Source organism: Rhinopithecus roxellana, chromosome 8, assembly GCF_007565055.1.
Source record: "Rhinopithecus roxellana isolate Shanxi Qingling chromosome 8, ASM756505v1, whole genome shotgun sequence".
NCBI classification, from domain to species: Eukaryota; Metazoa; Chordata; class Mammalia; order Primates; family Cercopithecidae; genus Rhinopithecus; species Rhinopithecus roxellana.
This window is the reverse complement of record NC_044556.1, coordinates 167,694-191,702: the sequence shown is the minus strand read 5'-3', so window position 1 is coordinate 191,702 and position 24,009 is coordinate 167,694. Positions and strand designations below refer to the sequence as shown.

The 24,009-nt window shown below is 50.2% G+C and overlaps 1 protein-coding gene across 2 annotated transcripts; it reads right to left on the bottom strand.

Annotated features, from left to right (window-relative positions):
- Positions 1 to 1,588: 1,588 nt before the first annotated feature.
- Positions 1,589 to 22,600, bottom strand: SLC35E1 (solute carrier family 35 member E1). 2 transcript variants are annotated; one of them, XR_004058658.1, is made up of 7 exons: positions 22,151 to 22,571; positions 21,771 to 21,841; positions 18,289 to 18,426; positions 16,735 to 16,860; positions 6,861 to 7,106; positions 3,746 to 5,637; positions 1,589 to 3,710 (listed from the first exon to the last, which is right to left on the bottom strand). XR_004058658.1 is itself a non-coding variant. In XM_010361698.2 (6 exons), exons 1-6 carry the CDS (start codon positions 22,569 to 22,571, stop codon positions 5,407 to 5,409), a joined length of 1,233 nt encoding a protein of 410 aa, XP_010360000.2. In that variant the 5' UTR covers positions 22,572 to 22,600; the 3' UTR covers positions 1,589 to 5,406. The 2 variants fall into 2 exon arrangements, 1 of the variants encoding a protein (XP_010360000.2); XM_010361698.2 differs by having other exon boundaries at positions 1,589 to 5,637; positions 22,151 to 22,600.
- Positions 22,601 to 24,009: the final 1,409 nt, after the last annotated feature.

The following is a 24,009-nucleotide window of genomic DNA, read 5'->3' as shown; positions in this document are numbered from 1 at the left end:
GGGTTTTATTGAGACAGGGTCTCGCTCTGTCGCTCAGGCTGGAGTGTAGTAGGTGTGATCTCGGCTCACTGCAACCTCTGCCTCCCAGGTTCAAGCGATTCTCCTGCCTCAGCCTCCAAAGTAGCTAGTATTATAGGAGCATGCCACTACGCCTGGCTAGTTTTTGTATTTTTAGTCGAGACAGGCTTTCACTATGTTGGCCAGGCTGGTTTCACACTCCTGACCTCAGGTGACCCGGCCACCTTGGCCTCCCAAAATGCTGGGATTACAGGTGTGAGCCCTGCCACCTCCCCAGTCCTCCATCCCCCTGTCTTAGCATTTCTAAGTAGCTCCCATGTGCTCCTTAGTTACATACCTGTCATGTAGGCTGAGTGCTTTGAGGGTAGGAGGCTTACATATCTGTTTCCTGCAGCTTGACACAGTAGGTGCTTAGTAAATCACTAAACAAAAAGATGAATGAAAAGGACAAGGGCAATAGTTTCAGCAGAAACTCAAACCCTTTCTGTTTGAAAGAAATCCTTTGCTGGGGATGGTTTGAGTAATGGGGAAAAATGGGTCCTGGAGCCAGATTTAAGCAGCTGTGTATTCCCAGATGAGTGACTTGACCCCGTTGGGCCTCATTTTCACCTGAAAAACAAGGTTAATAAAGCTCACAAAGGTATCGTGGTGTGAAAAGCTCACCACTGAGCTGGGCGTGTCACAGGTACAGTCTTGGCTGTCCATACACAAAAATGGCTTCAGGCCGGGCGCGGTGGCTCACACCTGTAATCCCAGTACTTTGGGAGGCCAAGGCAGGTGGATCACTTCAGCCCAGGAGTTCCAGACCAGCCTGGGCACCATAGAGCCCCATCTCTGAAAATATTTTAAAAATTAGCTGGCTGTGGTAGTGTGCACCTGTCTCAGCTACTTGGGAGGCTGAGGCAGGGGAGTGACTTGAGTTTAGGGGTTTGATGCTGCAGTAAGCTATGGCTGTGCCACTGCAGTCCAGCTTGGGCCATAAAGTGAGACCCTGTCTCTTAAACCAAAAACAACAGGCCAGATCGCTTGAGCCCAAACGTTTGAGACTAGCCTGGGCAACAAGGTGAAACTCCATCTTTACAAAAGATACAAAAATCAGCCTGGTTTGGTGGCGCGTGCCTGTATTGCAGCTACTTGGGAGGCTGAGGTGGAAAGAACCGTTGAGTCTGGGAGGTTGCGGCTGCTGACAGCCGGGATTGTGCCACTGCACTCCAGCCTGGGCGACAGAATGAGATCCTGTCTCAAAAAACATGAAACAAACATACCAAAAAAAAAAAAAGTTTCGTAAGCACAGCTGCCACAACGCTCCTGGACTTCCCATGTTATTCTGTTCAATAAAGTCACGTCATTAATTTAGCTGTGCTCCTATTTTCATTGTATCATCTAATCGATTCACAAACCGCATGTCCTTATTTTTGGTTCAGAAGAAACAACAAAGGTTGCAGTAAGTCTAGACGTGACAGCCAAGTTGGCTTGCTCCTCCTCCTCCTCCTCCATTTTGTTGCTGGGCACACTGAAGACAGGGTCACTCAAAAAGAGACCCTTGCTGACAAATCGGGACCAATTTTGATTCCCTGGAAACCATTTATTTTTGGTAAATGCCAGTGATGAATATACACGTCATTCCCGAAGAAAAGTCTATAGCATTTAAGTCTTGAAAACAGGTGACAATTGAAAAAAAAATTATAATATTTTCAGGTCTTTTAATAACTTAATGTTCTGTGTCCTTAGGCTGTGAGACCTTAAGGTATTGGGGTCTGGTAACGTCCCACCTATAGCAAAGGGTCTGTTGGGTAACGTAGGACAAATACACAGCCAAATTCAGAAACTGCAAGTGCTTCCTCACTTGAACGGATCTGGCTTGACCCCTTTGTGATTGGGGCTTGACTGTTCCTAGAATGAATGACTTAAAATAAGGTGGTTAAAAATTCTCCTGTGAGTCTCGCCATAGTGAACAAACATGATTCAGAAATGCTTCCTTCTATAAAATGAAGGAGCTGGGTTGGAGTCAGTGTTACCAGCCAGACCATGCCTTGGATGGGTAAAGGAAATTCCCTACCGCAGAGCCCAGCAGCGAGGAGGCTGACAGGAAGGCAGGCCTGCAGATGAAAGCATGGGAGTGGGGCATGTGGTGCTGGCACTGGCTGGGAAACCAGCCTTCCAGAGGTCAATGTCAGTCTGGCTGGGCACGGTGGCTCATGCCTGTCATCCTAGCACTTTGGGAGGCCAAGGCGGGCAGATCATTTGAGGCCAGGAGTTTGAGACCAGCCTGTTTCCAACACAGTGAAACGCTGTCTCTCCTAAAAATGCAAAAAATTAGCCAGGTGTGGTGGTGCATGCCTGTAATCCCAGCTACACGGGAGGCTGAAGCACAGGAATCACTTCAACCCGGGGGATGGAGGTTGTAGTGAGTTGAGATTGCGCCACTGCACTCCAGCCTGGGCCACAGAGCAAGAATCCATCTCGGCGGGGAGGTGGGGGGTGCGGCAGGGAAAGTGGACCTCCAAGTCTCAGAAATATTTGTCTTTTGATCTGCTGATTTGGTGTAATGTGATTGCCTCATTCATTCCAGTGTACATACTTGCTGTAAATTTATATACAGAATTAAATAGCCCATTTATTAATTTATAAACCATAATAAAACCAAACAGTCATTTCCCCTCACCAGCAGATCTTGCATTGGAAAAGGAAAATAATATACAAATTTTAGCAACATCAGAGATTTCATGAAGCCTGAATGGAGGTCGAATTAATTTTGGAGTTCAATGACATGTTCAAAGATTCAGGTACTATAATCACGTAGACAACTCCCGTAATATCTCTCTGCAGTGCAAAATGATCCCTGTTTCTTGTCATTCGCCAGTGAGAAAAATCCAACTGCAGACTTGACTGCCTTCGGTGAAGGCACGCGGCAAGTTCTTCTGACAAATAACAGCCTTCACGTCTTACACGGCAATTGTCTCAGCTTTGGGATCAAAGTATTTACAAAGCAAGCGAACAAGAGACGAAGGAAGAGGGACACTTCTGAGGCCACTCACCACCAAGCAGGGTGGTCCAGGAGTGTCTCATGTGTCAGCTGACACAACGTCTTAAATACAGAATTCCAAATGAAAGAAAAACAACAAAAAGAACAGGAGTCAGGCGTAAGCGATGCCACTTCCTCTCTGAACGGGGAAACATTTCACTCGCTGGGAGATAAAAGGTGAACCTCTCATTTGCTGCTCTCTCCCCTCAAGTGCCAGCAAGAAGCTGGGTGTGAAGAAGAAAGAAGGCAGCCATCACCTAAGACCCCACACAGGCCAAGCCGTGGTCCCCTCCATTGAGGGCACGGTCCTTGCATGAAGCCGTAAAAGACAGACCACAGCCCGGACCTGAGCACTCAGAGTTACCTACTGGGGTCTTGTCATCTTCCTTATGTTGATTTCTGCCAAGACCCAAACTGATTTTTTTTTTTTTTTTTTGAGACAGAGTCTCACTCTGTCACCAAGGCTGGAGTGCTGTGGTGTGATCTCAGCTCACTGAAACCTCCACCTCCTGGGCTCAAGTGATTCTCCTGCCTCAGCCTCCCAAGTAGCTGGCATTACAGGTGGGTGCCATAATGCCTGGCTAATTTTTGTATTTTTAGTAGAGACGGGGTTTCACCACGTTGGCCAGGCTGGTCTCAAACTCTAGTGACCTCAGACTCTAGTGACCTGAGGTCGGCGGAGTGGTCTCAAACTCCGCCGACCTCAGCCTCCCAAAGTGCTGAGATTACAGGCGGGAGCCACCGCGTCTGGCCCCAAACTGACTCTTGACCAAAGAATCTGATTTGGCAAACCAAATCTTAGCGCAGTGTTAGCTCCTCGTCCCCTTACCCAGAACACGATTCAGATCCTAATATAAACACAAAAACAGGTCAGGGAACCAAAACACTGTGGTCTTGTCTATTAATAGTGAGATAATGTTCATGATTCATTCTGTTTTCAGCAATTTTGAAGCTTCTCCTGAAGCTTTGAAACACATTATTTCCTACTAAATACCAAAGTGTGTCACGTAGGCATCGCCAGTGGGAACTTTTTTTTTTTTTTTTTGAGACGGAGTCTCGCTGTTACCCAGGCTGGAGTGCGGTCTCAGCTCACCACAACCTCCGCCTTCCGGGTTCAAGCGATTCGCCTGCCTCAGCAGCCTGAGTAGCTGGGACTACAGGCACACAACACCACGCCCGGCTAATTTTTGTATTTTTAGTAGAGACGGGGGTTTCACTATGTTGGCCAGGCTGGTCTCGAACTCCTGACCTCGTGATCTGCCCATCTTGGCCTCCCAAAGTGCTGGGATTATAGATGTGAGCCACCGCGCCCGGCCAGGGAACTTTGTTTTTAAACTTTTAGAAACAAAACGGTTTTCGATCCATAAGCCAGTCCTAATGCATCCCATAATGGGGAGCAAGGCAAAAACACACACACACAACTACAAAATATTCCCTAGAAAAATGCAAGAGCCTCAGAAAATCAAGATCTCTCTACCAAACAACCTACCAAGTCATCACAGAAGAGGTGAAGACTCTCTCAAAAGACAAGTGCCACAGAAACAGAGCTTGAAATACTAAACATGATTTCTCGAAGATCCTTCTCACCACCCCAAGAGAAGCACCCTGCTCTGTCGAGGGAAGAAGAGGCAGAGGAGAGAGAGCAGTTTCCCTTCCATCTGGATCTGGGTGGATGCCAACCCTGACGTGCAGGGCAGAGCACCAGGCTGCAGGAACTAGATGCTAACTGCAATTGCTTTTTGCTTTGGAACATTTGCCAGGAACTTGCAAACTGCTAAAGGGATGACCAGGAAACTGGATCCATCTCTGTGGCTGGGGATGTTCTGAATGATTCTCGCAGGCTCCCCGTCTGCTTGGTGACCCTGTTGGTCCTATGCGTATCTGCGCCAGGGAATTAAAGTAGCCAGTCTGACGTTCTCAAGCACCGCCCTGGACACCCCCACTGCCAGCTCATGGTCTACAGCCACAGTGACCCCAGCTTTTCACACAGGGTCCTGAATGTTAATCTGGAGTGCAGACACAAGTGCTCTGAACTACACTGCTTGGGGCGTAATTCCACATGGAAAGGTCCAACGTGGCCAAGATCTCCAAAAGGACACGGCCCTCAGATGACAGACTCCAGAAAGAAAGAGTATGAGACACCAGTCTCTGTTTAGGTTTGCCCAGAGCTCACGGCCGTCTGCACTGCAGGCAACGGATCCTCCTGCGGCTCATGGGGGGCCAGGAACCCCAGGTCTTCTGATGGAGACTTATGCACTGTCCCCTCGGCTGGGTTGTACATTCACTGATTGTCAGAAGTTTCTGATACTGCTGTGGGAGCCAGGGAAGGAGTCACAGAACAGTCTGATCCTGTCCTCTGGACTCTACACATCATAGCGGTTCAAACTGTATGAGTTTGGGTAGCTCTGCCGGCTGTACTGGAAGTGGTCTGTTAAGATGTTGTTGCGGCCATACTGATAGTCCCCGTGCTGGGGGAAGAGGAGGCCGTTGTGGGGCTTCTCCAGTGGGCTCCGGTGACGCTCCTTGCTGCTCAGGTCTGCTGTGGTGACGGGGAGGAGGTGCTTCCTGGCTTGCTGGTTTGCATCGTACTTGGTCTGTGCCAGAAAGAGAGCAATGAAACAGGACATAAGGAAGAGCTCATAATTCACAGTCAATCAAATAACTGGCCGTGGTGGCTCACACCTGTAATCTCAGCACTTTGGGAGGCCGAGGCAGGAAGATCACCTGAGCTCAGGAGTTTGAGACCAGCCTGAGCAACATGGCAAAACCCCGTCTCTACTAAAAACACAAAAAATTAACCAGGTGTAGTGGCGCATGCTGTAGTCCCAGCTATTCAGGAGTTCTGAGGCATGAGAATTGCTTGAACCCAGGTGGAGGAGGTTGCAGTGAGCTGGGATCATACCACTGCACTCCAGCCTGGGAGACAGAACGACGCCGTCTTAAAAAAAAAAAAAAAAGTCAGTTAACCTCTGGGGCCAGCATAAGTCACAGGGCTTGAGCAAGGAAAGCAGACATGAATGGACCAGACCACAATGCGTGGACAGACTCAGGAGGTAAGTCCTTGGCCAGGCGTGGTGGCTCATGCCTGTAATCCCAGTGCTTTGGGAGGCCCAGGCGGGAGGATCACTTGAGACCAGGAGTTGGAGACCAGACTGGGCAAAATAGAGAGACCCCATATCTACATGTGTTAAGAAACAAATGAAGAGGCCAGGCGTGGTGGCTCACGCCTGTAATCCCAACACTTTGGGAGGCCAAGGCAGGTGGATCACTTGAGGTCAGGAGTTGGAGACTGGCCTGGCCAATATGGCGAAACCCCATCTCTACTGAAAACACAGAAATTAGCCGGGTGTGGTGGCAGGTGCCTGTAGTCCCACCTACTCAGGAGGCTGAGGCAGGAGAATTGCTTGAACCCGGGAGGTGGAGGTTGCAGTAAGCTGGGATGGAGTGCCACTGCAATCCAGTCTGGGTAACAGAGCGAGACTCTGTCTCAAAAAAAAAAAAAAAACAGGAAGGCAAGCCCTCTCTGTTGTCTGTTTGCCATCCCATGTACTTAACACTGCACTAAACAGAGCCTTTGAGAGGAGGGAGGGAAATCCCCAGCTGAGACACAGCCAGAGTGATTTAAGGACCTGAGGTTGCCTATGCAGGAAAAAGGAAGCCAGGGTGGGACGGGGCTACACCAAGATCATAAACCAGTCAGTGGCAAAGCTTCGACCTACAGCCCCAGCCTCCAGTGCCCGGGAGGCCCTTCCTTTTCTGACTTCCTGGGTGCTGAGGGGCCGGCTTCCTTCCCTGCCCAGCCTTCCCCAACTCTCACCTTGTTATACAGGAAGACCCCCAGGATGGCAGTCATCATGCCCAGGACGTTGGTGCTGGTGACTGGGTTGCGAAGCATGATCAGGGACACCGTGATGACCATGATCCTCTTGGTGGCATTGGCTACCGAGTAGCTCAGGGGGCTGACGAGGTTGAGGATGCTGAAGGCGATGACATTCTGGGCAAAGTTACAGAAGCCGCTGACAGCCAGGAGCAGGAGTGTCCAGGGCCACTGGTAGAGGTAGGTCTGTAGAGACCGCAAGGCAAAGACAGCACTTCAGTGGGCAGCGGTGACCCTGCCTCCCTGTATCTACCTGGCAGGGTTAGGGGAAGGGATGCGGAGGGGCTCGTCTGGAGCCTCATGGTCCACAGGCAGCCGGCCCAGGCATGTCACCAAGAGACACTAGGTGCTTTAGGTCCATGACCTCAGCACCTCATGACACCACACAGCACGGGAAATCACCCGCCATCTCCTGCCAAGGAAACAGGTGAAGCCAGGTCCCCAAAGGGTACCAAGCAAGACGTAAGCCAAAGCCTTCCCTGGCAGTGAACAGCCAGGAACTCTGGGTTTAGCAAAGCAGGGGTCTGCTTGTTGGCCACAATGCATTCTACAGGGTAGGAGGTCCTGGGAAGGTGGCCCTGAGCCTGCAAAGTACCCGGTAATATGAAAGCCACGGGTCTGCACCCATTGCTGTGAGGATGAAACAGAATCATAGCTTTGGAGGTGCTTTACAAGAATCTCAAGCTAAACAAACACAAGAGGTGATGTTATCATCAACACTTGAGGCCAGGTGCAGTGGCTCACGTCTGTAATCCCAGCACTTTGGGAGGCTGAGGTGAGTGGATCACCTGAGGTTAGAAGTTCGAGACCAGCCTGACCAACATGGTAAAATCGTGTCTCTATTAAAAACACAAAATTAGTCGGGTGTGGTGGTGCATGCCTGTTAATCCCAGCTACTCGGGAGGCTGCGGCAGGAGAATCCCTTAAACCTGGGAAGCAGAAGGTCCAGTGAGCTGAGATTGCACCATTGCACTCCAGCTTGGACAACATGAGTGAAACTCCGTCTCAAAAAACAAACAAACAAAAAACAGTTTAGGTTGGGCGTGATGGCTCATGCCTGTAATCCTAGCACTCTGGGAGGCTAAGGAAGAAAAATCATTTGAGGGCAGCCTGGGCAACATAGTGAGACGCTGTCTCTACAAAAAAATAAAAAGTTAGCCAGGCATGGTGGTGCACACCTGTAGTCCCAGCTACTTGGGACGCTGAGGTGGGAGGGTCGTTTGAGCCCAGGAGTTCAAGATTGCAGTGAAATACGGTGGTGCCACAGCACTCCAGCCTAGGCAACAGTGTAAGACGAGATTGCAGTGAAATACGGTGGTGCCACAGCACTCCAGCCTAGGCAACAGTGTAAGACGAGATTGCAGTGAAATACGGTGGTGCCACAGCACTCCAGCCTAGGCAACAGTGTAAGACGAGATTGCAGTGAAATACGGTGGTGCCACAGCACTCCAGCCTAGGCAACAGTGTAAGACGCCGTCTCAAAAATCCCACAAACTTTACCATCTGACCCTGAACAAAATGAGGCCATTCTGAATAAGGCATCCAGAAATCAAGAAGTCACAACTAGCAGACATCAGGGTCATGGAACCCCCCCAGAGAATCTAGGCTGGTCCCAGGACAGGCAGACAGGTGAGAATCAGGTAGGCACCACCCTGTAGGCCAATTTCCAGGCCACGCTGACCGTGGCCACAGTAGGACAGAGCTGGCTCAGCCCAGGGCGACTGACTGGCGGCCCTGCTGGAGCTGCAGGATGTCTGCCTGACTCCATCTCCACTGCACTCCAAGAGAGAAGGATCACACGGTCCTCTCAAACGCAAGGAAGACACGTTTAGGCGACCAGCTCCATGTCAACCAAGTCAAGACTGGAACTCCCAAATGCAAGTCCATTTACCTGTGCCATACACCCTGCAGCTTCTGCAGGCAACCTCACTGGAGGAACAGCCCCTGTAATATATACGAGCCCACCAGGATGCCTCCATGTTGGGCCAGCCTGTTCTCCCAGGGTCGCTCCCTAAGGTGATTGGGTTAGGACTTCCAAGCTATTTTCTTCCTGCTTGCATAGGTATCTATCTTCCGGGAAAGGAACCCAACCAATCTGGCTTAAAACAAAAAAAGATGCATAATAAAATGGACTGATTTGTCCACACAGTGCACAATTCCAGGCATTTTAACAAATGCATCAATTCATGGAACCACCATGACCATCGGGGATTAGGACACTCCTGGGGCGTTTCTCTTTTGTCCTAACCCCCTCCTCCTAAACCTGGCAACCATCCATGTTTTCTGTCATGATCCGTGTGTCCTTGGGACATTGTCACAGAACTAGAATCACATGGCTCGGAACCTTCGGAGACAGGCTGCTTTCACTCAGTGTAGCGTATCTGCCATTCATCCAGGTTGTGAGGGACAAGAGTTGGCACCTTTTCAGTGCTGAGTAATGTTCCACTGTATGTAACATTCCATGTACTAAAGTTTCTTCTCTCTTTTGTTTTTGAGATGGAGATTTGCTCTTGTCACCCTGGCTGGAGTGCAATGGTGCAATCTCAGCTCACTGCAACCTCTGCCTCCCGGGTTCAAGTGATTCTCCTGTCTCCGCCTCCTGAGCAGCTGGGATAATCACTGCTTTAAAGTCTTTGTCTGATAATCCCAACATCTGTGTCATTGCACTGTTGGCCCGTGTTGTCTTTTCCCAACCACCTGGAATTTCCTGGTTCTTCATAAAGTATGTAATTTTGGCTGGAATCCCAGGCATTTAGCATATTATAAAAGTCTGGGTCAGCCGGGCGCGGTGGCTCAAGCCTGTAATCCCAGCACTTTGGGAGGCCGAGACGGGCGGATCACGAGGTCAGGAGATCAAGACCATCCTGGCTAACCTGGTAAAACCCGTCTCTACTAAAAAATACAAAAAAAAACTAGCCAGGCAAGGTGGCGAGCACCTGTAGTCCCAGCTACTCGGGAGGCTGAGGCAGGAGAATGGCGTAAACCCAGGAGGCGGAGCTTGCAGTGAGCTGAGATCCGGCCACTGCACTCCAGCCTGGGCGACAGAGCGAGACTCCGTCTCAAAAAAAAAAAAAAAAAAAAAAAGTCTGGATCTTATTTACATTGTATGAAGAATGTTGATTTTTTTTTAGCAGGCAATTGATGATGCTGGGTTCAGACTGCAGGCTTGACCAGCCTTCTGTGGGGTCATGGTTCCAATGTCAGTTATGTTTTCAAAGCCTTTCCAGTGGTATTTGGCTCTGTCCTGAGTCTGTGCTGCCTGTGGTCAGTCTGAAAGCTGAGAGGTGGTCTCTCCCACAGTTCTGTTCTCAGTCTTTGGTATGCAGTTTAGGATCTGATCCTCACAACGTGTGACGCTCAGGGGCGAGCCTGGGATTCTGTCAGCGACTTTATGAGGTCGCTGTCCTCAGCTCCTCCCTCCACACGATCTCCTGAGTACTTTCCAGTTTCCTAGTCCCTCCCTTTCATGGCCCTCCAGTCAGAAAGCTGGGGTTTAATCACCGCACTCGGCTGTTTACTTCCTGTGATTACAGCACCATTTGAGGGTCAAGCAGTGACAGTACGGAGCGAGAACAAGCTGCAGAAAGGCTCTTCCCATCCTCCGAGGACCATGTTTCCTAAAACTGCAGAGGAAGGGTCCTCTCTCTCAGGGTTTTAGGTGGCTGTGGAACCTGCTGCTGCTGACATAGGATTGTTGAGGGCCTGGGACGCAAGAGATGAAGGCAAAAAAGAAAATAGAAAAAAACCTAACAGACAGCTGGACGTGCCAGCTGGCGCCTGTAATCCCAGCACTTTGGGAGGCTGAGGTGGGGAGATGATCTGAGGTCAGGAGTTCGAGACCAGGCTGGCCAACATGGTGAAACCTCGTCTCTACTAAAAATACAAAAATTAGCTGGGAGTGGTGGTGCGTGCCTACAATTCCAGCTACTCAGGAAGCTGAGGTGGGAGAATCGCTTGAACCTGGGAGGTAGAGGTTACAGTAAGCTAAGATTGCACCACTGCACTCCAGTCTGGGTGACAGAGTGAGACTCCATCTCAGAACAAAACAAAACAAAACTGAAAAAAACAACAAAAATGAGAAAAAGTCTAACAGGCATCCAGGTGTAGTGGCTCACGTCTGTAATCCTATCTCTTTGGGAGTTGAGGCGGGCAGATCACCTGAGGTCGGGAGTTCAAGACCAGCCTGGCCAACATGGTGAAACCCATCTCTACTACAAAAAAAAAAAAAAAAAAAAAAGAAAAGAAAAAATACATAAAAATTAGCTGGGCGTGATGGCACGTGCCTGTAATCCCAGCTATATGGGAGGCTGGAGCAGGACAAGCTCTTGAACCCTGGAGGCAGAGGCTGCAGTGAGCTGAGATCGCACCACTGCACTCCAGCCTGGGTAACTCCATCTCAAAAAAAAAAAAAAAAAAAAGGAAAAAGCCTAATAGGCGATTTCCTCCATTCTCTCTGAGGGTTAGGAGGGTTAGGAGTCTCCTTTCCCACTCTCCAAACTCCAAGCAGAGAACATCTCTGTTCTCATTCAGGGCCTGCATCTACCTTCTGAGCTGCCTCATGTCCAGGCTGAAGACGCAGGAGGAACAAGAATGACGAACTCACCGCTGGCTCCAAAGCACTTTGAATTCTGGTCCTTCCCCGCGGCCATCTGCAGGCTACCATTTACTTCTTGGTTCTCAAGTAGCTGTTTCGTGCATTCTGTCCAAGTTTTGAAACCAGGCCGCCCGCTCCAGAGTCTAGGAATCCCCGCCTGTCTTTTGCCAAGCCGTTTGGCAACTGGGCCAGGCATCTCTGGGAACTGCCCACTCCAGCCTTTGATTCTTGGTAGACTGGAGAGCAGCAGATACCGGCTGACATTCTCCCATCTCATCCTCCTCCCACCTGTTCTGGAGCACGGGACTGCGATGACGCTAACTAACTTGCCGTCTGTGTAGTCTACGTGGAACATGCAAGACAAAGAGGGAACCCAGACATGTGGGAACCCCATCTTCAGACTGCAACATTAGTGAATATGGTGTGTGCCTAGGGCTGCTATTAAAATACACAAAGTCATGCTCATGTTACAAAACATATGGGCCAGGTGTGGTGGCTCATAGCTGTAATCCCAGCACTTTGAGAGGCCAAGGCGGGAGGAAGGCTTGAGGCCAGGAGTTCAAGACCAACCTGGGCAACAGTGGGAGATCCTGTCTCTACAAAAACAAAACAAAACAAAACAGAACAGAACACCACCAAACATAACATACATAGCCTCAACTAAAAAAAAGGAGGTTACTTAACGTATTACAACAACAGAAAAAGATAATCACTAGAACGACAATAACAACACAAAATGTCCTAAGTGCAAGAAAAGCAAAGACAAAAGACCACAGCAAAAGCCTGTATGTTCCTGTCCATGTGTGGACACATACATACCCTAATGAGCTGTAACACAGAACAGCAGAGGAACCGGCGGGAAACCCACTGACAATATTACACAGCCCTACAAGAAATGAGAAAGGCCTTCTGTGTCGTTATGAAGAGCTCTCCAGGATGATGAAATGAAGGGAACAAGGTGCAGAAGAGTTCAGCTCCCCTTCAGTATCCATGGAGGACTGGTTCTAGGTACCCCTGTGGATCCCAACATCTATAGATGTTCAAGTCCCTTTTATGAATAGTTTAGTATTTGCATGTAATCCATGCACATCCTCCCATTTACTTGAAATCATCGCTAGATTATTTATAATACCTAATGCAAATGCTATACAAATAATTGTTATACTGTATTATTTAAAAATACGTATTATTTTTTATTATAGTATTTTAATTGTTTTTCTACCATATATTCTCAATTCGCAGTTGGTTGAATCCACTAGTGTAGAACCCAGAGATATGGACAGATGACTGTCTATTAATATTTATTTTTGAGACAGGGCCTGGCTCTGTCATGCTGGCTGGGGTGTAGTGGCTCAATCATGGCTCACTGCAGCTTTGACCTTCCTGGGCTCAAGTGATCTTCCCATCTCAGGCTCCCAAGTAGCTGGGACTACAGGCATGTGCCACCATGCTGGGTTAATTTTTAGTTTTGTTTTACAGAGATGGGGTTTTGCCATGTTGCCCAGGCTGGTCTCAAACTCCTGAGGCTAAAGCAATCTGCCTGCCTCTGCCTTCCAAAATACTGGGATTACAGGTGTGAGGCACTGTGCCTGCCTTGTATATTTAAAAAGCTACTTTTTGGGCTGGGCATGGTCGCTCACGCCTGTAATTCCAGTACTTTGGGAGGCTGAAGCGGGTGGATCACCTAACGTCAGGAGTTCGAGACCAGCCTGGCCAAAATGGTGAAACCCCGTTTCTATTAAAAATAAAAAAAAAATTAGCTGGGCGCGGTGGTGGGTGTCTGTAGTCCCAGCTACTCGGGAGGCTGAGGCAGGAGAATTGTTTGAATCCGGGAGGCGGAGGCTGCAGCGAGCCAAGATCACACCATTGCAAGCGAAACTCTGGCTCAAAAAATAAAAAATAAAAATAAAAATAAATAAATAAATAAAATAAATAAATAAAATAAAATAAAATAAAATAAAGCTACTCTGTGTGTAAGAAGGACAGAGGGTGATTATACATGCAAATTTGCTTGTATTTGCAAAAATATGGAACAGGTGAACCAGGAGCCTAAGAAATGTTATCCATGGTCAGGGAGGGGACAAGGTAGAGGGGACAGGAATCATGGCCAGACTTCTTCATGTTTTTCATTTTTATGAGACACAGTCTCGCTGTGTCACCCAGGCTGGAGCGCAGTGGCATGATCTCGGCTCACTGCAACCTCCGCCTATCTAGTAGCTAGGATTATAGGTGTACGCCACCACGCCGGCTAATTTTTATATTTTTTCTAGAGATGGGGTTTCCCCATGTTGGCCAGGCTGGTTTTGAACTCCTGGCCTCAAGGGATCCACCCACCTTGGTGTCCGACACTGCTGGGATTCCAGGTGTGAGCCACTGCACCCGGCCTGCAAAGAAATACTAACCTTCTCTCAGCACTCTAGTTCCAATTGTGCCATGGGAATGTTCACTCTGAAGCGATTATATGAGTGAGTGTACAGTAGAATAACATCAGTGAATAACTGGGGTAGAATAAGCAACTAAGAAAACGAGGAGAGGAACCAAGCATACCAGCAACAAGAACTAAATACGAAATTCAAAACGGCAAAGATCTGGACTATTCAAGTGAAAGTGAAACTAACTGCTAGGAACTCTTTGCTGCTGCCCTAGGTATGTACTTCCTAATTTTTCAGAGCAAAGGCTTAACAACAATGACGACCCAGCAGCAAAAAGCACCCATGGCGCCTGGATTGTGTCTTTAAACACCGCTCCCCACTAACGGCACCTGGAGTCCTGAAGGAGGGGCTGACTGCAGCTCTGGGACGGGAAGTACACAAGGTGAAGGCGGGCATCCCGCTGGGCGGAACGCTCACCCACAGGGCTATAAGGGCAGGGAACCAATCAGAAGGGCTCCAATGGCTAAGACAGGACAATTTTTTTTCATTTTCTTCTTCTTTTTTTTTTTTTTTTTTTTTTTTAAGATGGAGCCTTGGTCTGTCGCCCAGGCTGGAGTATGGTAATGCAATCTCGGCTCACCGCAACCTCCGCCTCCCAGGTTCAAGCGATTCTCCTGCCTCAGCTTCCTGAGTAGCTGGGATTACAGGCAGGCGCCACCATGCCTGGCTAATTTTTGTATTTTCTGTAGAGATGGGGTTTCACCAGGTTGGTTGGCCAGGCTGGTCTTGAACTCCTGACCTCAAGTGATCTGCCCACCTCGGCCTCCCAAAGTGCTGGGATTACAGGCTTCAGCCACTGCGCCTGGCCAAGACAGGACAATTTGACTAGGAAAACAAGTAATTCATGCAACTGACAAACACATAAAGTTCACAATGATGCTGGAGGAAAAAAGAGAACCCCTTCCCTATCTGCAAACAAACCCTCAACTCTGGTCAACATTTGGAGTAAGCTCCAACTCTCTATCCTGAAAATCAGTCATCAAAAGGAACAGTTAAGCGTTAAACTGCCTTTCTCGTACCATACTTCAAGGTAACAAACAAGTCCTGGCAGATGGAAAGCTCTTCATAGAGGAATTACAACTCATCAATGTGAAAGGAAAGTGAGAAAAGTGAGCCATGGTTTACTGACTGGGAAAATAGAGGTAATATCCACTACTTCAGCAGGTGGAGCCAAGGATTAAAGATAAGAAATGTCACAAATCCAGCTAGACCACATTAAGACCTCAATAAATATTTGCTTTTTCTTTCTAACTCGAGTCTGGAAGAATCACACTGGCTTCCTCCTTACCTCAGGCACCTACATTCATTTATAACACACGCTCTGCAGGCAGACCCTGCAGGTGGCAGAAAGATTCGACGTGGAGTAAATGGAAATAGAGACCAGGGAGGAACTGAGCTGCACACAGTTGTCCTGTCCTGTCCTGTCTTGTCTTCTTTTCTTTTTCCTTTCCCTTTTTTCTTTTCTTTTCTATTCTTTCTTTCTTTTATTTTTTTTTTGAGATGGAGTTTCACTCTTGTTGCCCAGGCTGGATTGCAATGGTGCAATTGCAGTTGCAACCTCTGCCTCCCGGGTTCAAGCAATTCTCCCACCTCAGCCTCCCAAGTGGCTGGGATTACAGGTGTGCACCACCATGCCTGGCTAATGTTGTATTTTTAGTAGAGACGGGTTTTCACCATATTGGTCAGGCTGGTCTCGAACTCCTGACCTCAAGTGATTCACACACCTTGGCCTCCCAAAGTGCTGGGATTATAGGCGTGAGCCACCACACGCAGGCAGCACATAATTTTCTTTTCTCTTTCTTATTTATTAATTTTTTGAGATGGAGTCTCGCTCTGTCACCCAGGCTGGAGTGCAGTGGCACCATCTCAGTTCACTGTAACTGCCACATCCTGGGTTCAAGCGATTCTTCTGCCTCAGCCTCCCGAGTAGCTGGGACTACAGGCGAGAGCCACCATGCCTGGCTAATTTTTGTATTTTTGGTACAGATGTGGTGTCACCATATTGGCCAGGTTGGTCTCAAACTCCTGACCTCATGATCCGCCCGCCTCGGCCTCCCAAAGTGCTGGGATTACAGGTGTGAGCCACCGTGCTCGACTTTTTTTTTTTTTTTTTTTTTTGGTCACCGCACAGTTTTCAAAGTTCCAGGGCTGGCAAGGCACAGTGGCTCACCTGTACTCCCAGCACTTTGGGAGGCCAAGGCAGATCTCTTAACGCCAGGAGTTCAAGACCAAACTGGGCAACACAGTGAGACCCTGTCTCTCCAAAAACAGTAGAAAAATGAGCCAGGCATGGTGGTACTCGCCTGTAGTCCTAGGTACTCGGGAGGCTGAGGTGGGAGGATCGCTTGAGCCCCGGGTTGAGGTCAAGGCTGCAGTGAGTCATGATTATACCACTGCACTCCAGTCCTGGCAACAGAGCAAGGTTCTGTCTCTAAAAAATAAACATTTAAATTAAAAAATGAGGAAAAATAAAAAGTTAAAGTGCTCTCTGGACCATACTGTCAGGACATGAAAGAGTCACCTTCTCTTCCTTGATGCTACTGGCGCCCACACAGCAGCTATCAGCACCTGGGATCAAGCACACCAGAGAAGGAAGCGCACGGAAACCCACTTCCTCGACGGTGTGCACCGCCACTGTGAGTCATTACAGAGGGCTGACTGCTGAAAGGCTGGCTGTCAGGTGCCCGAAAAACACCCCAATGTTAACATGCAGCTACAGCTCCTCAGCAAAGCACCTATTTTGGAACTAGCCAAGAAAACGGCGTGTTCTTGGTGCTGTCCAACTCACCAAGTCGCTGCTGACCAGGAAAGCCGAGAGGTCCACCAGAACCCAGGTGGGGATCATAAAGAAGACGGCGTGGCAGCCCAGGATGTTGAGCAGCCGGAGATGGTGGATCCGTGAATCTCGCAAGACCTGGAAAGGAAAAGCCTCTTTAAAGGGTGATTAAAACTGTAAGTGGCAGTAAAGAAAAAAAAAAAAAAAAAAAAACTGTAAGTGGCAAAAAGGGCTCCAGTGACTCAGGCCCCAAACACAGTGGCTGGATATTAACCCCGACATCTGAGCTTGAACACCAAACCTGCAAGTGTATTTGTGAGGACATACATAGCACAGGCCTGAAACAAGCACCATGTTCCATGCATAAACGACTGAGAAAAGAAAACAAAAATAAAACAGTAACAGTCAGTGCTGGTGAGGACGAAGTGAAGTAGGCACTCTGAAATTCCACTGGTTTGAGGCAAAATTGGTATAACCTTTCTAGAAGACGACCAGACAAACTATATTAAGAGTGATAAACGTTTCATACCCTCTAACCTGAGAACTGTAAGCCTATCATAATGAAATAACTGAGACAGGAAAACATCACACACATGATTGTATCTACATTACAATGAAAAGTTGGAAATAACCGTTATTTCCAATAGGGAAACTGCATTAACCATGGTACCTGAAAAGTGTGTGATTATCACAGTAGTTAAGAGCAATAATGTTTTTTTTTTTTTTTTTTTTGAGACAGGGTCTCACTCTATTTCTATTGCCCTGGCTGGTCTCAAACTCCTGGTCTCAAGTGATCCTCCCGCCTTGGCCTCCCAAAGTGCTGGGATTATAGATGTGAGCCACTGCACCAGGCTTCAACAAGTTTTAAAATTTTGTTTTAAATTGAACTTTTTAGCTAGGCCTGGTGGCTAATGCCTGTAATCCCAGTGCTTTGCGAGGCTGAGGTGTGAGGATCACTTGAGCCTCGAAGACTGAGGCTGCAGTATGCTATGATCGTGCCACTGCACTCCAGACTGGGCAACAGTAAGCCCTGGTCTCAGTAAAAGAGCTTTTCTCTATTTTTTTCTTATTGAGCACATTAACTTTATAATAGAATTTTTTTTTTTTGAGACGGAGACTCACTTTTGCCCAGGTTGGAGTGCAGTGGTGCAATCTCAGCTCACTGCAACCCCCGCTTCCTGGGTTCAAGCAATTCTTGTGCCTCAGTGTCTGGAGTAGCTGGGATTACAGGTGCGTGCCACAATGCCTGGCTACTTTTTGTGTTTTTAGTAGAGATGGGGTTTTGCCATGTTGGTCAGGCTGGTGTTGAACTCCTGGCCTCAAGTGAACCGCCCGCCTTGGCCTCCCAAACTGCTGGGATTATAGGTGTGAGCCACTGCGCCCGGCCAAAAAAACAAAACTATTTAAAAAGCAAAATGACAAACGGAAAATCAGCAGAATGGCAATCAAGATTTTTCTGCTCCAATAGCAAAGAAATTTCAACTCAGCCTGTTTTTCCAATGCCACCAGCCTGCCGCCTGCACACCCCCGAAACCCCATGCACGTCCGCTGATGGTACCCAAATACCTTTTTGGAGAAAATGTTCTGAAGCGAGAAGCACAGCGTGGCGGCGAGGGCGCTGACGAGCCCCCACATGTCGAAAGACAACTCGGTGACGGTGGCCAGCAGGACGCCGCTGATTATGGGGATAAGTGACAGGTACACCTGCAGGAAGAGGTCATCAAGAAGGGCCCACAGGCCAGACTAGAGCTGGGCCGCCCACCAGAGGCCCAGAGAAAGGCCTCTCTCCTGCCTCAGCAAAGGGATACTACCTAACACTTAGAAAATGGTGTTTGCTGTGCCAGTGATGCTCCGGCGGGTGGCTCGGGGGAGGTGGTTATCAGAGCGCCAGAGGGAGGGCTTATTTGTGGGTAGCCCCATCCCCATACTGTCACCCCCATTAACAGCCTCTGCTTAGGGCCACAGCCCAGGGCTGGTCCTAACTCCACAGATCTATTCAGCTGCCACTGACACACCAGGGTTTGAAGCCCTGATCCTCTGTAAGGCTCCCCTGTTCCCTCTTTTTAAAAAATAGTTTTTTTGAGACCGACTCTCACTCTGTCACCCAGGCTGGAGTGCAGTGGTGCGATCTTGGCTCACTGCAACCTCCGCTTCCTGGATTCAAGCAATTCTCCTGCCTCAGACTCCCCAGTAGCTGGGATTACAGGCATGTGCCACCATGCCCAGCCAATTTTTTTTGTACTTTTAGTAGAGGAAGGATTTCGCCATGTTGGCCAGGCTAGTCTTGAAGTCCTGACCCACATGATCCATCCACCTCGGCCTCCCAAAGTACTGGGATTACAGGTGTGAGCCACCGCGCCCAGCCCCCATTCCCTCTTACTTCAGGCTCTTCCAGTATGGTTACTCCTGGCTGGGACACTCCACCGATGCCTTCTCCTCCCGGTGACCTCCTGCCTTTACAAGGAGAGCTTTCTCCAACCCACCTCCACCTTGGGAGGCTTCTGTGCTGTGTTCCCAGGGCCACTGCCTGGGCTTCCCCAGCAGAAAGCTCTCCACCCACTCTTTTTCTTTTTTTTTGAGACGGAGTCTCGCTCTGTCGTCAGGCTGGAGTGCAGTGGTACGATCTCTGGCTCACTGTAACCTCTGCCTCCTAGGTTCAAGTGATTCTCCTGCGTCAGTTTTCCGAGTAGCTGGGACTACAGGTGCCTACCACCATGCCCGGCTAATTTTTGTATTTTTAGTAGAGATGGGTTTTACCATGTTGGCCAGGATGGTCTTGATCTCTTGACCTTGTGATCTGCCCACTTCGGCCTCCAAAAGTGCTGGGATTACAGGCGTGGGCCACCGCGCCCGGCCTCTCCACCCACTCGGTCTGTTACATCATCCAGTCCCATTAGTGTACAACCTTAGGGCAGGTCCTTGTTCGCTGCTTTATCCTGGTACCTAGCACACAGTAGGCACTCAATAGCCGCTAGCTGAATGAATGAGTAGCAAACAGAGTGACAGAAAGTCTTCAACAAGGTCTGGCATGCGGGGCTAAACGACTCCCAACTTCCAGGATCCACTGGGATCCATTCCCGCATGTCCAGCTCTTCTGACTCTTGGCTCAACCCTGTCCTACCAAGAACACTCTTCGCTTTGGGAGGCCGAGGAGGGCAGATCACTTGAAGTCAGGAGTTTGAGACCAGCCTGGCCAACATAGTGAAACCCTGTCTCTGTTGAAAATACAAAAATTAGCCAGGAGTAATGGTAAGCACCTGCAATCCTGGCTACTCAGGAGGCTGAGGCAAGAGTCGCTTGAACCCAGGAGGCGGAGTTTGCAGTGAGCTGAGATCCCACCACTGCCCTCCAACCTGAGCAACAGAGCGAGACTCTGTCTCAGAAAAACAAACAAACAAACAAACACTCTTAAGGAGAGGTAGGAGAGGTGGAGATTTTAGGAGGGAGTGGTCATGCCACAGGGAGGGCAGAGTGAGGGTTGTGGACCTGAATTCTAGCTTCCCCAATACCGGGCTGTGGCCCTCAGGCACGTGATTCTCCCCTCTCAGTCCATCTCAGGAAAACCTGAGATCAGGAATGATGACTACCAGCCTTATCTGCCTTGCAGGGCAGGTTCCTAGAAGTTATGATGTCATTATAATTAGTCTGGCTGTCTAACCGGGCCAATTCCCAGTCTTTCCTTACTGTGTGAAGTTTCCGGCTCCTTGCCCAAGCTGGGTACAATGTCCCGTACAACGGGGAAACCTGATAAACACGATGATATCCAGTGATGCAGCTACACACCTCTGGGAAAACTTTGACTTCCCAGGAGCCAAGTCACAGTCTGACATCACCCTGGGGGAGCGGGGCTGCAGAGCACACACAGGTCTTGCTGGGACAAAGACAGGCAGGAATAAAAAAAAAAAAAAATCAGCCATAGGTGGCCCAATTTCTATAAGCCGATCCAGGGCACTGCCTCTCTGAGTTACATAAAACACAAGATGCCAGAAACCAACCACTTGGAAAAGAGGCACGGTGTCCAGCATGAAATGGATTCCAGCTGGGACGACAGGCACCCAACTTCCACTTAGGGATACCGGACAAAGCTGTCTCTGGCCAAAGCCATGGCTATTCTTGCCCCAAGCCAGGAAATACCCTGGTTTGGCATCTTGAACAGAATTTGGACTGTGCCCAAAGCATCCTCCTTATGCAGCCCTGAGTCCTGTGTGCTGCTTTCGCTTCCGTTCCCAGACCATCACAACTTCTGGCCGTTTTAATTTCTAAGACTTTGCTGGATTTTGCCAAGATCAAAATCCTTTGATCGTGTCTGGCTTCGGATCCCAGAGGTCCCCTGACAGCTCTCTCTTGTAAAGAAGTGAAAACCTAGCCAAGTGCAGTGGCTCACACCTGAGGCAGACTGATCACTTGAGGTCAGGAGTTTGAGACCAGCCTGGCAACATGGTGAAACCCTGTCTCTATTAAAAATACAAAAAAAAAAAAAAAAAAAAAAAATTAGCCAGGTGTGGTGGTGCATGTCTGTAGTCCCAGCTACTCGGGTGGCTGAGGCAGGATAACTGCTTGAACCTGGGAAGCGGAGGTTGCAGTGAACTGAGATTGTGTCACTACACTCCAGGATGGGCAATAGAGTAAAACTCCGTCTCAAAAAAAAGAAAAAAAAAAGTGTAAACATATCCGACAGCGTTCTGATCCGTCCCTAGTCCCACTGGAAAGGCCACACATGGGGTGTACAGCCAAGATGTGACCAACCCATTACCTACCAGCAAACCCAGGTAGGGTATGGGAGGAAAACTGTATCTGAAAGGGACAACAGTGTTCCTAAGACCACACAGCAGAGATCACAGAGGGACACATACTCCACACACCATTGCTCACAGCGTGATTCTAGAACTTGAGTAGTAAAAGGCCACTGGAGGCCTCTACACTGACTTCCCTATTCGACAGGAAGCCAGGCAGCCTGCAGACCAGGATCCTGACCACGTCACCAGTTGGCAACAGGGAGGAAACCCCCCTGGAGCTCCCACCTGCCCAGAGTCCCTGCCCGGGGTTACCTTGGTGCTCTGCTTCTCCTTCATAATGATCCGGGACAGGAGGACCACCCAGATGGGCATGGTGGCCTTGACTGCAAAGAGAGGGAAGGGCACTCAGGGGCTGCCTGAGTTCCAGGGCCCAACCTGTTCCACCTCCACGGCTGGATGGGAGGGCTTGGCAGCCCCTCAGATCTCTTCACCCCTTCTCTGTCGGTAGGGCTTCCTCCCACCATGGCAGTTGTGGTCTGTCTTGCTTATCTCCCAGTTCTCTTCTCAGCCCCTTTTCTCCCTAAGAACCCTGTGCGTGTCCCTCCCCTACCAAAACCCTTGGTAGCCCCTCTGCTGCAAGACCCAAGCTGCGCGCCCCGGCCGCCGCCCCCTAGGCCGGGCGCGGAACCTACCGGTGTGTGCATAAGACACGGGCACCTTCCAGATGCTGACGTGCGCTGACACGGACGCGAAGTACTTGCCGAAGGCGAGCGGCAGCACGTAGCGCGGGTAGAAGCGCGGCGGCAGCAGCGGGCCGGACGACGGATGCGGACTGGGTCCGGGGCCCGAGACGGGCGGCGCGGGGGGCACGCGCCAGGCGCGCAGCAGCGGCGGGAGCCCAGCGCACAGAGCTAGGATGTGGCACAGCGACACGGTCACCGGGAACGGGAAGGCGCTCAGGATCACCTTGTTGACCACGTTGCCGCCCGCGCTCAGCGCGTACCACAGCAGGCACAGCGCCGCCACCCGCGCGCCCTCGCGCGCCCCGCTACTGCTGCTTGCTGCGCCCGGGCCCCCCGCGCCAGGGCCCGCGCCCACCGCAGCCGCCGCCATCCTGCCCCAGCGGCCGCCCCTTCCCGCCCGTCCGACTGCCCGACGCCGGGCGGGGGCGGGGCTGGGCGGGGGCGGGCGCTCCGGCCTAAGCCGTTTCCCATTGGTCGCTGCCTCTGCGCGTCATCCCCCCGCGCCGGCCGACGCGCCAGCCACCACGTCTCGAGTGCAGGCCCAGTCCGCTGTAGATGCGCTTCCGGCGAGGGCGGAGCCGAGGCCGGAAGCGGAAGAAGGGGACGGAGACCTGGATCCAAGCTGTGCCACCTTAGATGTGGGCGGTCCCTGTGACCGGGAGCCAGAACTCGAGTGGAACAGGCGAGCAGGAGCGCGGAGGGCTTTGCAGCGTCGGCGTCTGTGCGTGGGCCAAATATCAGGGCCTCTACCAGGGGTACATGGGCACCCCCTAACTAGATTCCTGATGGCTGGCGGCGGCTGACACCGAAGGTAAAAGACCTTTTGGGGAAAGAAACCAGTTGTGAAAAGCTCTTGGGCTAAACTTGCTCTGCAAACTGGGGCGCACGCGCGTGGCCAAACTCTGGCAGTGGGACTGTCCCGGAGCACTCGATCCCTGGAATCATGTTCTGGAAACCACCGCGACGTGCGCAGTTCTCGGGCCTGGCCGTCGTGTCATCCCACTGAATCCTAGGAACGCCGTGCGGTAGGTATCACCATTCCCATTTCACAGACCGAAGTCCAGAATGGGGAAGCGACTTGTCTTAGGCTTCCTGGCCACTCTGGGGACCGTGGCCATGGCAGCGTCCTTAGACACCTGTCTCCAAGGCTCGGCAGAAGGGGGAGGTGCCGGGCCCTGACGGCTGATGTCCAAGCACCAGCCGGGATGAACCAGCCCCAGGCCCCAGTGAAGGAAAACAAGACGAGGTTTTCAGTAAGATGATCTTATACTATTTCAAGGACTGTAATATTTTCCTCAAATCGTGTACCTCCAATTTTTTCGAGGAAAGGGTGTTGAAATTCCGTTAGTGTTTCTACTTGTTAAATTAGAAGCAGCAACCGGCTGGGTGCGGTGACTCAAGCTTGTAATCCCAGCACTTAGGGAGGCCAAGGCGGGCGGATTGCTTGAGCTCCGGAATTGGAAATCAGCCTGGGCAATATGGCAAAACCTCGTCTTTGCAAAAAATACAAAAATTAGCCAGGTGTGGTGGCGCACGCCTGTGGTCCCCACTAGTAGGGAGGCTGAGGTGGGAGGATCGGCTTGAGCCCAGGTCAAGGCTGCAGTGAGCTATGATGGCGCCACTGCACTCCAGCCTGGGTGACAGACCGAGACCCAGTCCCAAAGAAAAGTAGAAAGCAGCAACCCAACTTGGCCCCCCAAATGTTGGAAGGTATCTTTGCTTATCTTTGCATTCTCAAAGGCAGGTAACATTAGTGCCCTATACATGGACACAGGCATGGTAGTCCCTGCAGGCAGGGGTAGGGGGGA

What these genes read in the sequence shown, in the direction of transcription:
- SLC35E1 (XM_010361698.2), bottom strand. Translation starts at nt 22,571, where the DNA reads ATGGCGGCGGCTGCGGTGGGCGCGGGCCCTGGCGCGGGGGGCCCGGGC. An exon ending in CGTGTCTTATGCACACACCG is followed by an intron (nt 21,842 to 22,150) that starts GTAGGTTCCGCG and finishes CTCTCTTTGCAG; the next exon opens with TCAAGGCCACCATGCCCATC. An exon ending in AGAACATTTTCTCCAAAAAG is followed by an intron (nt 16,861 to 18,288) that starts GTATTTGGGTAC and finishes TTTCCTTTCCAG; the next exon opens with GTCTTGCGAGATTCACGGAT.